Source organism: Rhineura floridana, chromosome 10, assembly GCF_030035675.1.
Source record: "Rhineura floridana isolate rRhiFlo1 chromosome 10, rRhiFlo1.hap2, whole genome shotgun sequence".
Classification (NCBI taxonomy): Eukaryota; Metazoa; Chordata; class Lepidosauria; order Squamata; family Rhineuridae; genus Rhineura; species Rhineura floridana.
Genome location: NC_084489.1, coordinates 68,954,169 through 68,970,237, shown reverse-complemented (window position 1 = coordinate 68,970,237; position 16,069 = coordinate 68,954,169). Strand labels below are relative to the sequence as shown.

General features: G+C 40.4%; 1 protein-coding gene across 6 annotated transcripts in view; it reads left to right on the top strand.

Annotated features, from left to right (window-relative positions):
- The window catches only part of PARD3 (par-3 family cell polarity regulator), a 770,287-nt gene that overhangs the window by 426,565 nt on the left and 327,653 nt on the right, over positions 1 to 16,069 (top strand). For all 6 annotated transcript variants that reach the window (XM_061585584.1, XM_061585585.1, XM_061585583.1 and 3 more), the window contains 2 exons: positions 4,829 to 4,968; positions 12,666 to 12,794. In XM_061585584.1, coding sequence (XP_061441568.1) covers positions 4,829 to 4,968; positions 12,666 to 12,794 — 269 coding nt within the window. The remainder of the gene's footprint in view (positions 1 to 4,828; positions 4,969 to 12,665; positions 12,795 to 16,069) is intronic.

Below are 16,069 nucleotides of genomic sequence, written 5' to 3'. Positions count from 1 at the left end.
AGCACCGCTGCAGCTCAGCTGGGATGAGTGGCTTCTTCTGGCAGAGCCTGGCAGAACTGGGAGCCTGCTGGCTCAGCCAGGGGTCCTCCATATCAAACTCCCCCCAGCCTGGTGCAATTATAAGTTGTATTGCACCCTAAGGCAGCTTCCTAGCCGGTTTAATGGTATATTTTCTGCAGAGTTTGCTGAAATGTAAGTCATTCTTTTCCAGCCTCAGCAGGTTGACTTCCAACAGATAGCATCACAATGTTTTTAAGTATTGATCTGACATTTAAGATCATGTTCTTAGGCTGTAATTTTTTTAAAAAATGGCTAGTAATAAGGAATTGCCTTAGATATTAATATGTCCAGATGGCATCTACACATTGCTTCTTAGGATGGGATCAATTTTCATGTATTAATTGAGTTGCAATCATGTCAGTAGGGTGGGTTTTGTAAATTGTTCTATGTTTTGCTGAAGTGGTCACCAGAAGTGAGTGCTTTGCTATGTTTTAAAACATATTTTTTAAAATATTTTTTATTTTTTCAATATACATTCCATAGGAAACAATTAACAATCAATAAATACTGAGTATAATACATTGTTTAAAGATCGTATATATTCTATTGATACAGGTCCTTTTAGTATGAGTTATCCTATAGTTCTTTCCATAAAAATCCATGCATAGACGAAGGTCTCCAATCATGTTCAGTACAACATAGGTAATAAAACTGTATCATGTTGTCTTTAGTTTTTGTTAAAGTTTTACATAAACATTTGTGTTTCTTTCATTTGCTGAGATAATTTTTCTATTAAAGCAACTTACCATGTTTGCTGATACCATCAATTCATTATGTTGTCCCCTAAGTTTTTCCATCATCTGACTATTGTTAACATTTTAAATTGTTGAATTTTTATCTTTTGTATTATATGTTTTATGTTATAAGTCACTGAGAGACAGCTAGTGTTAAATGATCAACAAGTTTAATAAATAATACTGTATGTTCTTTTTTGAATCCTTGAAACCACTGTTTCAAGTGGGAGTCTTCTCTTTTGCAAGTCTTTTTAAGGAGTACCCTGAATTTTAGTGTCTATTAGGTTTGATAATAAGCATGCCATATCTGCACCCATGTACAAAATAGCCCTGTTCAGTTGTTGTCCACATCAGTGGCAACATGGGTGAAAAAGGGCCATTGGGGTATGCCTTTAGTCCTGTGGCACATTAACAGGGGGCCCTTTCCAGCTTCCCACATGTTCAAGACAAATGTCTGCAGTGGGGAACCTGTTGTACTTTTGAAGGAGTCCTGCGTGATTTAGAACCCTGATTATACAGGATTCCACATCAGGCGGGGAGTCTGCATGAATGCAGCAGTTTTTCACTGAAGACATTTACTCTGAACATGTGGGAAGCTGAAAGAGCTGTGCAACTATGGATACAGTGAGTAGGGGCTTTGTGTTTCTTTGTATTGCTTCTTCACATGAGTAGTGACTGAACAGGGTTTATGTAAACCTTGGATCTGGTCTCAGCAGTGAACATTTTATGAAGTTGTTTTTCTCTGTGTTTTACACCTGGGTATCCATTCCTAAGCAAAAATATAAAGAAGAGGAATTAGCCTTCAATAAAGGAATGATAGAAAATTATGAATACAACCAAAATAGCTTCAGGTCCATTGGTGGATAATCCATCTGCTATGGTTTACTGGTGCAGAAGACACCCAGAAGCTGTGGAAATTATTCTGAAAGACTGCTAGCAGGAAGCTTTTTTGGTGTAAAAGTAGTCGTAGTGGTTTTACTCTAGGTCTGTTCTATTTCATTATAACTTGGTTTTTCAACCAAATATTAAAAAAGGGAACTCTTAAGATTGGCAGAATAAGAGTTTACAAGATAATTTAAAGTTTGGAAATCTTTATATTTCTATAAGTCTGTCTATGTGCACATGTATTTAAGTGTTTTATATCTAGTGATGGTATCATGTTTCTTCTATGTACTTGTTAGCGGTCCAAAATAAAGTGAGAGTGTATGTGTGGTTTGTTGTGAATTAAAATTATGTATGTTATCATTTTGAGGGTAAAATCATATCTGCCTGGACCTTGACTCCACAGTTATAGCAGATGAGTCTCAAGAGGTGTCCGGAACACTGTCTTGTCCTGTTCTGTTGGATCAGTTTCAGTTAGTGAGGCTCGAGGACCTGGACAAGGTGCTTGGTTTGGTCTGGGAAAAACTGTGTTTGGTCTGCTTTTGCCCTTCATGTCTCATAAAAACTCGCAAAGAGGGGACAGCCTGATGGGCCAGGGAGATGATTAATGCCTCTTTGTGAGAGGGGATGGTCCCTGCCTCTTTAAATCCTGCCAGCAGTGGTTAAACGAGGCAGTGGTTAAACCACTTCTTAAGAAATCTTTCCTGGACCCAGAAATGTAAATAATTATTGACCAGCTACCAATATCCCCTTGTTGGGCGAGATCTAAATGAGACCTCACTGTGCTCCCTTCCTCCAGGTAAGGCACGGAGCTGGATTGAACCCTGAATCTGGATTAGGAAGGAAGCACACTCACACACGAGCTTTGATCAAAGGTTCCACCCAACCAAAAAGCCTCTCTCAGTCCAACCAAGAGAGACAGCTGTGGTCAGATGGACAACATTCAGAATTCACTAGTAATTTATAGGATTTTGGGTACAGTAAATAATAAACAACAAAGACGGGCATATAGGAAGTACAATGACAAAGAAACACATGACGTACTTCTTTCAAGGATATCACATTCCGTCCATCCTCCTGTCAAGCTGACACTTACTTATCTTTAAGGTCTTTGAAGTCCTTGGGAAAGAGACAGAGGAGCCAGCATTATGTTAGATAAGTAAACAACTAATTCCTTTAGAACAGATCAGCGATTACCCCTCACCTTTGCTCTACATACTTAGCAGTGAGGATACACAGCCTTAAAGGAATAGGAATCTTAAAGGGACAGTAACTCTCATGGATTCTGAGAGAATATAAAATACTAAAAGAAAGGAGCAAGAGCTTGTTCTGAGCACCCATATAAATTTTACAGATAACACCCTTTTGGGGCAAGATTCTTGAGTATGTGGTTGTGGACCAGCTCCAGGTTCTCTTGGATAAAACTCCAACAGCAAAAGATGGCAAGCATCCAAAAGCATTAGGTCATTATCAGTGTGAGTAGTTTTGCTGGAGAAGAATATTTTAGACCCATTTATCCCCTGATGAAACCACAGAGTGGCCGAAACGTGTTGGACTTTTTCATAGTAAATATATTTTTTCAAGCATTTTGGGTTTCCCCACCTTTTTTCTTTCTTTTTTCTCTTGGATGAAACCAATTTTCTGGATCCATTTCAGTTGGATTTTTGGCCCGGTTTTGGCATCATGAAGGCCCTGTATGATGACATATGTTGGGAGAGAGACTGGGGAGTGTGTCCCTGTTAATTTTCTTTGATCTCTCAGTGGCTTTTGATACCATCGACAATGGTATTTTTCTGGAGCAGCTGTCCGATTGGGGATGGGCAGTACTACTTTGCAGTGGTTTCAGTCCTATTTGGATGCTTGTCTTCAGAGGGTGGTACTTCAGGAATGCTGTTCGGCCTAATGGAACCTTCAGTGTGGGTTCTGCTGGGTTTGATTCTACCCCCCCAATGCTATTTAATATCTACATGAAACTTCTGAGTGAGGTTATCTGGAGTTTGGGGATACGTTGTCAGCAATATGCTGATGACACACAGCTTTACCCCTTTACATCTGCTGGTGTGGCAGTGGATGTACTAAATCAGTGTCTTGCCTCAGTAGTGGACTGGACGAGAGCTGATAAATTTAAGCTTAATCCATACATGACTGAAACACTGTTAGTGTGTGATTCTCTAGACTGGATGGATGGGTCGTGGCCCACTCTGGATGGGGTTAAACTCCCTCTAAAGGAGCAGGTTCATAATTTGAGGATACTACTGGATCCATTACTGTCCCTGGAGGCTTAAGTGGCCTCGGTGGTCTGGAGTGCCTTCCATCAGTTTCAACAGGTGTGCCCCTGTCTGGACAGGGATAGCCTAACTTCTGTTGTCTGTGCTCCAGTAACCTCTAGGTTAGACTACTGCGATGCATTTACATGGGACTGCCTTTGAAGACAGTTCGGAAACTGCAGGTGGTGCAGAATTTGGTGGCCGGATTGTTGACTGGGGTATAGCCAATCTGCTCATATAACACCAATTCTAGCACAGCTGCACTGGCTACTAATTAGTTCCCGTGCTCAATTCAAAGTGCTGGTTTTGACCTACAAAGCCTTATGCACCGCAGTACCTCAAGGATCGCCTCTTTCCTTATGAACGTACCCAGACCCTACATTTGTCATCAGAGGCCCTTCTTCGTGTGCCCCCTCCATGAAGATTCGGAGGGTGGCAACACGAGAATGGGCCTTTTCAGTGGTAGTCCCCTGGCTGTGGAATGCTCTCCCCAGCAAGACATGCCTGGCAGCATTTCTATCCATCTTTTGGTGCCAGGCAAAGACCTTTCTCTTCACTCAGGCCTTTGGCCCTTGATGTGTGCTATCCCAGTTATTCTTTTTATTATTTGGTGGGTTTCTAAGTGTTTATTGGCTATGATGTGTGTCTGCATTTGGCTTTTACTGTGTTGGAGAGTTTTAGATTTTATTGATTGCATGGGGTTTTATTTATGATTCTTCTTTAAAATTTATGTATGAGTTTTAAATCTCTTGTCAGTCACCTAGAGACTGCTTGATGTTGGGTGTTTAACAAATGATGATGATAATAATAATAATAATAATAATATGATGATGATGATGATATGCAAACACAGGAAACTTATAGCACTGTAAATCATTTATACAGGTACAGAAGGCCTAGGATTTAGCATCACTTCCAGAGATGTGCCAATTGGCGGCTCAGCTCCAATTTACGTGAAAAACATCCTTCCAAGAGGTGCTGCTATTCAAGATGGAAGATTAAAGGCTGGCGACCGGCTCATTGAGGTGATGAAATGTTGCAGTGCTGTTAGGGACTCCTATGAGTCATTTCAGCAGGCTGCCTGCTTTTGTATGAATTACATAGCATTTCAATGAATTTTCTATCGCTCTGCTGCCAGTTTCCCTGGGCATTGTCTTCTGATCGTTGTGCTTTCTGAATAACAATATTAATAAACACCTATATTCCAGGTAACAGCTTCACTTGCTGTGCAAAAAATAGCAGTCTCATTTTGAAAGCTGAGATTTTTTATTTTTATTTTGTTTGATGGCCCAGTTTTGAGTCAGAGAGAATAATTAGATATGGCACTATTGCTTTTTTGTTTGTAAGTTTTTATTATGGCTCTATTACAATAAAGAAAATGAACAGTGTGGTATCATAAGGTATTTGGGATAAGGGACAAAACCGCTCTTTCAGTATACACCTATATAGTTCTGTAACTTATTATTTCTCATTGAATGTTTCAACACACACATGGGCACACACACAGAAAAAGAGAGAGAGAGAGAGAGGTATTCTCCCCAAAGACTGGTTTGTTACAGTCTTTTCAGAAAAATTTATTCATAGTGACATAGAACAGATGGATAGTGCCTATCTATATAACATCATACATATGTTCTTCATTGGCTTTTGCCAACATGGTGCCCTCCAGATGTTTTGGACTACAGCTTCCATCAGCCCCAGCCTGTACAGACATGCTGGCTGAGACTAATAGGAGTTATAGTCCAAAGCATCTGGAGAGCACCCGGTTGACAAAAGCTGTTCTGTATAGTTACACAGTTTTGAGATATCCCATGTAAAAATCTCAGTGCCCCACACAGAGAACTGTGGCTGCAGCATCAGGCATGTATCTAAGGGAAGTGGGATGCTATTTTCAGTCCTTGAGAGTAGACATATGTGCTAGCGTGAGAATGGGGGGAGTAGAGGAAGCAGGTGCATGGACATCAGAATTTAGGAGGTAGAGGCTTTATGGAAATAAGTGTAGATAAAAAGGGTGGGCAGGAACCTGTTAGGTTTATAAATTTATTTATTTATTTAAAATATATCTATCCCGCCCTTCTACCCTATAATAGGGCACTCAGGGCGGCTTACAAAAATAAAATCAAACACGTACATAATAAAATTATAAACAATAAAATCACAGAAAATTAAAATAAATTAAAATACATAAAATGCAATTAAAATACATAAAATACAATATACACGCACATATATACATATATATAGGGGTGGTACTAAAGGCAACTACAAGGGTAAAATTTAACGTAGAAGGCATAAAATCATAAAATCATTATAACTTCTTGATTCAGTGAGTACAGCTAATGATAACTAGGATGGACCAAAGGACTGTCAAAGGATAAAAATATAGATATCTCTTAATTTTATCTGATAACATTGGGAGGGGGGGAATCTAAGGCTGCAAAATATTCTTAATGTTATTTTAGTTATAGGACATTACTATAGGAAAGATCTAGATTTGTTTGGATTTCTTGGGTTGCATACATGTAACATGTCTGAAGCACTTTCAAGGTTATTTTTGAGTTTAATGAGTTTGGTAATTGTTTGGCTTTAGATATATGCAGCATCCCTTGTAACATTTCTGCCTTTCCTCTAGTGAATTGTTCTCTGCTTTAATTTTGTCCAAGCTTTCCCCTGGTGGGAATACAGATACAGTCAAAACAAAAGAGGATCATATTGACAATTCTGTTGGAATGTGTAGATTCGCAATCACTAGTCTAGAAATGAGCAACAGAAATAGAGGAGAACAGAGAGGGAACATTAAGAGGAAAGGGAAGTAGGGAGAGGTGCTCATGGATTGATATAAAATATATTATTTCCCATTGATTTGTGAAAGAACTGTTCCTCAGATTTTGGATGTGAGATCACAGTTGTTTCAGTTCTTTGATTCACAACCAGTTACTAAATATACTGACCTTGAGCAGCAGCTTCAATGAAATTTGCACTGTAAATTCATCAGTGGTGTAAATGTCACTGGTTTCTTCAACTCCGTTTGTTATCTTTCTGGGTAGGTAGGTCAGTGGATAAGAAAAAAAGATTTTGGCTTATAATTTATGTAATCTTTGCTATTTACAGAATGATATTGCCATCTACCTCACCTCAGATGGTGATTAAGGTATGGTGGTCATGTGACCTATTTTACAAAGAACAATCCTATATTTGAAAGGTTGAGTGGTCCAAGTGCGGTTTGAAGTTAACAAGGGAGAGAAAGCAGAGGCCTTGAAATTGGCTATCAATACTTAGCACTTGGACAGAGCTGAGCAGGTCACTGTCTTTTCCACTTATGGTGAGATGTCTTTCTGTTTAAATTATTATTATTTCAAAATTTGCATCAATACATATATATTAACATGTGCAGAATTTATGAAAATCGATATTTTCTTTTTGGAGATGCATTTCCTCTTTTTTTGGTATTGTGCAAGTGGCCAGTTTAAGGTAGAGCACCTTGAGAAGAGTATTTAAGAAGCCCTTAATGGCTGACAGGCTAGTCTATCAGAAAAAAGCATTGTTCTGGGCTGGTACAGATGAACCATTGTTTCTTTCTGTAAACAGTGGGTTAAGAGATCAAGGATGGTCTGTGATTGTCATAGTCCCTCCCCTTCCAGGAGTGAATTCTATGTCCCACTAACTGTAGTTAAATGATATGTTGTGCCAACTCTAACCACTTAATGCTAAGCACAATACTTTTTTAAGTTAAGATTTGAAACTAGCCGACACTACTGCATGTCCCTTTTTTAGTAAGGCATGGTCTGGACTAAAAAAAGAAAAGAAATTGTACTCTACTCTGTAGTCCACTATTCCATTTTTGTATGAGAAAGGGGTCTGTGTGAACGTGATTCAGTCAGACTCCTACATTTAGCTCCAGAATTGTAGCTTTCTGGCACATGGCATCTAATTTTGCTTGCTTTTTTAAAATATAAAATTATTCCTGACCTTCAAAAAGGTTCTGACAGGACATCTTATCGCATATTTAAAATAAAATGCAGTCCATAAAAATAAAACATTAAAACTCCATAATAATAAATAGAAACAACATATAAACACAGCGTGGCAGTACTTTCAGAGGGAATAAAAGTACTAGAACCCTTTTTGCCTGGCTCCAGTAAAATAGCAAGGTAGGCAGGCAGGCAAACATCCTTGGGGCGGCTCTGGGTATCATCACTGAGAAGGCCCTTTTGTGTGTCGTTATCCTTCACACTTCAGATGGCATGAGCACCTGGAACAAGGCTTCTAAGAGGGTCTTAATGGAAAAGCAGGTTCATATGTAGGCAGATGATGTTTCAGGAATCCCACTCTTGAGTAAGCACCAACACCTTGATTTGTTCCTAGAAAATGGATTAGAATCCAGTCCATCTGTCATAAGCATTGGCAAGATAACGTTCCCAACTCCTGATCCTAGTTGTTAGCCTCGCCCATGTATTTTGAACCAACTGCTATTTCCAGACAGTCCCCAAAGGTGGCACATACAACATATTGCAGTAATTTAACATATTGCACTAATTTAACCTGGAGGCTCCCTCCCTCTTATGCATTGCCTCATTTTGGGATGATTATCATAGTGACATAATTTGTGCTACAAATAGACTTCTGTTAAATATGCAAGCGATGACAAAGCATAAGACTTGAAGAAACATGTGAACTTGCTGCCCATTCATAATTTTCTTTATTCTGATTTGTGTAAGTACTAATGTACAGTACCTAGACAGGAATAGAAAAATTATACTTAACTGCCATGCCCATTATTTACCCACTTTCCTCTCACAATGATGCAACGTTTGCAGTCTGTGAGATGCTTTTGATAAGTGATGTAGAGGAAGAATATGGTGCTAAAAGGTTGGAAGGGTTAGTAACATTATCCTACAAATGTCACGCAAAGCCCCCTTGTTCTTCCTTAGTGGCCAAGCATCTTCTGTGTGCTCCACGACTTTTGTAATTTCTAAGGAGGGATAAGAAATGGCAGCCTCCACTCACATTATTCTATTTAAGAATGTTTAAGTGAAAAGTAGGAAATGCATTTGCACATTTCTGTATGTATTTTCCCTATAGATTTCGTACTGCTCCAGAGAATCTGCCACTTTGCCTTACGATCTGCAAGGAAAAGTACAATGGTTCCTCATGCGGTCCTCTAGTACTGTTGCCACATTACCAAATCATGCTGCTTTCACTACTTCATTGCTGGTACATTGAAAGCTTACAGCTGGGATAAACCACAGGAATTATCCAGCTTGACACCCCCTGCCCAGGAGCAGCAAACTCTGCATTTGATGTCTCCTTGCTAATGTAGACTCTGAGAACCTCTCACGATAGCGAGATATCACTTAACATCCCTACACAAAATAATTATTGTTAATGGTAGAAAAAAACATGTTAGTATTCGATCCTATATCTGCTACTAGCTTCATTTGTCCATGCTCTGGTGACCTCCCACCTGGACTACTGCATGGAGCTATTCTTGAAGATGGTCCAGAGGCTGCAGCTAGTGCAGAATATGGCTGCTAGGTTGGTTAGCAGGTGGCTGAGCAATGCCAAAAGTCAGGAGGCACAACTGTCACAAGAGAGATGGCTGGGGATGCAATGGATTCTGCTGTTCTGCTTTTGCTGAGATGCTAGCAGAAGTAAGCCCTTGCACACTTCCTGGCTGCCACAGTTTGCTATCATGATGAGAGGCAAGGCTGTATAGGAAGATGGGAATGGAATGGAAAGAATCTCCCTTGAAAGGGAAAGTTCTAGTGAACTTGCATTGACACACAAACTCAGACTGTTGCAGGGCCCCAGTTTGATAACTCTTCAAAGTCCAGCACAGACCTGTTAACTTTTAAAATAAGTATAGTTGGTTGATCAGCTGTGTACTACTTTGTTAGTGCCTCCTATGAACATCAGAAGAGCCCTACTGAATTCGGCCAGTGGCCCATCTAGTCCAGCATCCTGTCCTCCTAACTACATGCCTCTGGGAAGCCTGCAAACAGGAGCTGAGTTCAGCAGCACTCTCCCCACTTGCGATTCCCAATAATTGGTATTTAGGGGCATATAGCCTCTAACAGCGAAGATGGAGCATAGTCATCATGGCTTATAGCCATTGATAGCCTTATCCTCCATGAATTTGTCTAATCCTCTTTTAAAGCCAGTCAGGTTGATCCACATAGCTCCTAATCCATAATGCTGGATGTTGCAGTCGCTTGTACTGAAGATAGTTACTTCCAGTGCATAACACAGGTATTTTCTAAAGCAGTTCCTTCTTTTTCTTCATTCAAAAGTAGAAATAAGCTTAGTCTTGACAGGACTGGTTACTATAGTTTCTTGTTGCCTGTTTGATTGCTGTTGCAATAGCTTGCTGAGCACTGAAGTCAAGGTGATTGGTTCTTTGTAATTTTCTGGGGTTTTTTTTTACACCTTTCAGCAGCAGCAGCAGCTACAACAACAAAGTTTCACGTTTGCCTTCCCTCAGTCTCCTGGGATATTGCTTGTCCTCAGTGAGTTCTCAAAGATCAATGTCGGTGGATCTCAGGGTTTTTCTTCCCCTCTTCCTCTGCTTCTACTTCAGCCATATCCTTTAGCATTTAACATTTCACTGGCTTCTGCTGACTTCTAACCACATTTCCTTTGTGACTTTCTACTAACTGGCCAACCTGCTTTCTTCTTAACTCTATCCCCTCATTACAAATGAAAAGCGCCCCGGTAGCAAATGGGCAGTCAGTGCAATTCTGTCAGCAGCGGGGTGACATATTGGCGATACCCTGCCCCAATGAGCAGTCTGCCACTACATTTTGCACCAGCTGCAATTTCCGGACCAACCTTAAGTGCAGCCCCACATAGAGCACATTACAGTAATCCAGCCTGGAGGTTACCAGTGCATGGATCACAGTGGTCAGGCTATCCCGGTCCAGAAACAGCCACAGCTGTCTTACCAGCCGAAGCTGGTAAAAGACACTCCTACCCACTGAGATCACCTGGGCCTCTAGTGACAAAGATGGATGCAGGAGCACCCCAGACCTGCTCTTTCAGAGGGAGTACAACCCCATCCAAAGCTGGCAGCTGACCAATTGTCTGAACTCGGGAACCACCAACCCACAGCACCTCCATCTTGCTAGGATTCAGACTCAGTTTATTGGCCCTCATCCAGCCTACCACCGAGTCCAGGCAGTGGTCCAGCGCTTGCACGGCCTCTCCTGATTCAGATGTTACAGAGAAATAGAGCTGGGTATCATCAGCGTACTGCTGACACCTCGTCCCAAATATCCTGATGACCGCTCCCAAGGGCTTCATATAGATGTTAAACAGCATGGGGGATAAGATGATACCCTGCAGCCCTCCACAGCACAACTGCCAGGGGGACGAAAGATAATCACCCAACGCTATTCTCTGAAAACAACATTGGAGATAGTATCGGAACCACTGTAAAACAGTGCCTCCAATACCCATCTCACCAAGTCGGCCCAGAAGGATACCATGGTCAATGGTATCAAAAGCTGCTGAAAGATCAAGTAAGAGTAACAGGTTTGCACTCCTGTCCTTCTCCCGATAAAGGTCATCCATCAGGGTGACCAAGGCTGACTCAGTCATATGACCAGGCCTGAACCCAGACTGGGATGGGTCAAGATAATGTGTTTCATCCAAGACTACTTCCAATTGCTGCACCACAACCTTCTTAATCAACCTCCCTAAGAAGGGGTTATTTGCGACTGGTCGGTAATTGATGCAGACCAATGGTTCCGGGGTGGGCTTTTTCAGGAGTGGTCGAATCACCACCTCTTTCAGGGTGGCTGGAACCACTCCCTCCTGCAATGATGTGTTGACCACCCTGGATCCACTCGGACAAACCTCCTTTGCAAGCTTTAATAAGCCAAGAGTATATCCTCTGCTCAAGAGCAAACCTGTATCTTCTGTTCTTTTAGAAACAGTTTTTACTTACCACAGGCAACAGGCACGTCAGTAATTGCAAGCCTGCACTAAGAAAAGAACTCCAGTTCAGGGTATAGACCTAGCAATAGGAATTATAAAAGGAATCTTAGAAGGGATTGCCAGCCCTTTAACAATAATTTCTTTCTCCGTGTAGTGGAATGTTTTTGGAATCCTAACCAACATGATGATGGCATATGCATTTTTTGTATTTGTTGAGTCAGCCGTGCCCCTCAAGAAGCACATGGGCTTTTTTCCACTTCAGAGATGTCTAGGATTTCAGCCTCAAACACAAGCAATGTTTTTGCTAAGACAAAAGTTGTCACCTGGTTCACACATAATATTAAACTATAGTTAATGTTAACTGCAGTTAATAAACCATAATTCAAGCTGAGGCGTCTGGCAGACTATCACTTAAATCTTATTTATTATGTCACAGAATAGTTAAAAGCACCAGTGGGAGCAGCTGAGCCTTGAGAATGGTTTGAATTTTTTGCTGCTCTTCATTTGTGGCTTGGTAGCTTTGGGGCAGTGATAGCTCCTTAAGGAAGAGGTCTGGATTCACACATAAAGCTAAGCTATGTTTAACGTTAATTTAGGATTATAAACAGCTGTAAACCTTGGTTAACAAGTGACCTTTGACCATAGTTAATAAACCATAAAGTTAAACCATAGGTTAATAAGCCATGGTTTAACATAATGTGTAAACCAGGCTGCTGTGCTGTTCTGCTAAAACAATCTTCACTTTCAGTAGACAAAGCAATTTAATATCTTTTTTTTCCTGTTGCAGGTAAATGGAGTGGATTTAACAGGAAAAACCCAAGAAGAAGTTGTCTCTCTGCTCAGAAGCACCAAGATGGGAGGGACAGTAAGCCTTCTCATTTTTCGCCAAGAAGAAACGTTCCATCCAAGAGAACTGGTGTGTATTTTATTTTATTTATTTATTTTAAGCGGCTTAGGGTATTTTAGGTGAATATGAGCAAATAATTTGAAGACCTGCTGTTAAACATGTGTGGTCTGAAGTAGATGGCAGGAAAATAAGCTTCCATTACGTTTCACATGGACATTTCCCTTTAGCAATTGGATTTCCACATTAATATGTGAACTAATGTTTTCAAATCATGGATGATAGAAAAATGCAAATTATAAACTGTTACATGGACCTTGCTTAAGTGCATATAGACAACTGGTTATTCTTTTTCTTTTGCACTCATGTGTCCCTGTTGGAAAGCTTGCTGTTTGTCATGTTACATGAACATTTTTTTTCAGTCTCAGAGCCTTTAAAATTAATACAGAACAGGATGTATGAACACTATGGTTTGGAAAAGAAGAATTTGTAAGGGCAAAAATGTAGATTTTTAATACAATAGCAAGATGAGAGAGACATTCCTCAGTTATTAATTTAGCAAGGTAAATCAGAAAATCCCTTTTGTACAGTGTATCTGAAAGAAAATAACTGTTGTATGTAGACTGCACAAATGTTTCCATGATAGCTGCACAAGTTATTTTTTAAAATAAAAAAATAAGTTTTGTGGGTGCAGCCGATGTTGAAGCTGCCTGGGTCAAATCACTGGTTCATCTTTCCAGGTTCTCTCTACTTTAAGGCTTCAAGCAGCAATTCTGTTAAATGTTATTTTGTCTAGGAATTCAGACTTCTCCAACTTACAATGTTTTCGCATACATCAGAACATAAACCAGCTGTCTACGTCTCTCTCCAGCATCATAAATGCTGCAGAAGCAGCATCCTCGGTGCTAGGGATTTTGGGAAACACAGCTTTTCATGGCACCTTGTGTGTCATACTAAGGAGTCAAATGGCCTAGGACTCTATGGGTGGAAACCAGTGGGCACCCTTATGTTCACAACAGGGCTTTTGATCCAGCAAGGGCATCTGATAATGGAAGAGAAGGTGATTGATTTTTGCTTATTTGCCCTTCCTGTGCAGATCCCAACACCACCATTTTTGGAAAATGGTCAGTCTTTCTCTGCTGAATCAAAACACCTCTCAAGAGTGCAAGGACACCAATTGGATTGTGCCCTATATTTCCTAGGACCCCTTACACTTGACACACTGCAATTCTAGCTCTCACGGCATCAAAGAAGGAGAAGTGGAGGCCTCCTGGTGAGACTTCCCTGTGCTGCCGCCAAGTGTGAAGGGTCAACCAGTCATCATGTGGGGACTTGTCAAATGGAAAATAGGAAGGATAATGGGTGCATGGAAAGGCCCCTGTTTTTATGATGATGTCATTGGAAGCATGATGCGGTCCACATTTCAGAATTTGGTTGAGGTGTAGTGGAACAGGCTATTCTGCTTGTGTGTGGGGGGGCAGATAGTAATACTGGGCAAAGCCTTAGCGTGAATGAACTATTCAGGAGAGGCATGACCTTTTCTACTTGCGTATGGGATAGGTTCTCAATTTGCAGGAGTGTGTGCTCTCTCAGGGTATGCTGTAGTGCAAAACATCCTGCTTGTTACGGAATATTTGTGTTTGAAAATATGAAAACACTTACATGAGTTGATATAGAATCATAGAGGTGGAAAGCACTTTGGAGGTCAGCTATTTCACCCTCTTGCTCAGTGCAGGATCTGCAATGTCACATGCAGCTACAGCATCTTAGACATGTGACTGTCCAGACTCTGCATAAATGCCTTCAAGTTTGGAGAGCCCGCTCTCTCCCAAGCAGCTCTTTGGTAAATTCCAGAGAGGTTGATTCCTATGCAATGGAATAACTTTGGGTCAGAAAGGAAAAGGAAACAGAGTGTGCTTCTACTTCATTTCCTGATTTCTCAGCTGTAGTGTAGGGTACGCATGCAGAGTTTGTCTTTAAACTCTTGCCTGCCCCTGAGCCTATTTACAAGACCTGTTGAGGGCTCAAACCTATAAAATCCTTATAATGCTGCTATCACTCTGAATGTTGCAAGTCTTCAGAGGTTATATTTTAAAAAGAGCCAGAGCCTCAATGGTATAGTACACATCTTAACCAGACCAGGCATGGATGGATTGGCTATGAATGAAATGTAGAAATTATCCTGTCTGCATGTCATAGAGTGCACACACCTGTCTACTTGTGTGATATAGGAAATTAAACACATGCTGTTTTGAGACGGCAGAAGACTTTGGACTGTAGGAAAGATGAAAATTGTCAATTTAAATGGACAAACCTTCCAGCACTCAGGAAACTCACGAATGGATCTTGCCACCATTTTCCCAGCAGTTTCTTTGAGGGGGTCAAGATAGGGCTTATGTGTTGGATCCTGCTGCATGGCATTGGATTTCCCATATTGCCCAAGGGTCACAGAAGGGACCATGTTGCATAGCCAGTGGCCTCTATACCACCAGTCCAAGACAGGCTGATGACATTTGAATCCATAAGTGCTTGGATAACAGTGGGTTATTCACACTTGCAAGCCACTGGGCATTTAAGACTAAGAAGGATGAATATAACCCCTTTTTTGCCTTTTAGCTAGATTGTGAACCATCCTGATAATTCTAACTGAAGGTTAGTGGGTGGGTTACATATATGCTTGATAAAAATAAAATAAAATTTTGAACATTTGGAATGATAATTTATAGACAGTGTTTAATTCTGATTTCATCCAAATTTATGTTAGTAAGAGGCCTATAATTTCTATAGTATTCTGCATAGCTTTGAATGCACGTCAGCTATTTTTTATTAAGATCTTACCTATAAATGCTAGTTAATTAACCTCAGTTATAACCTCACATAGACTGGAAGGCTTCCCAGGATTATCAGTACATTCCTGATCTATTTTTACACAGGATTTGAGTATTTGAAAAAACAAAACTAGCAACATGAAAGCTGCCACACACTTCATATACACATCTGTAGAGCAAGAAATATAAGAGGAAAATGGTTATAATATGTGCATGGCCTAGTATTCTTATAATCATCCAAAAGCAGCTCTCATTGTAAGGAAACATAGATAAAATAACAATTCCTTCCTTTATCCAAATTATCTCATCACTCGTTAGAAAAATGTCATGTACACTTACGTCTTATGGCAGAAGAAATCTCTAATACTTGTGTTCAGTTCAGTTATTGAAGTCTGAATGCAAAGGCCAGTTTCTTTAAGTGTAAATCTCTCCATTTAGGCATACATGTTATGTGTGATCCTGTGTACAACAAAACTGTTGAGATGCCTATAATTTCAGTTTCATTTATTCTGAAACTTT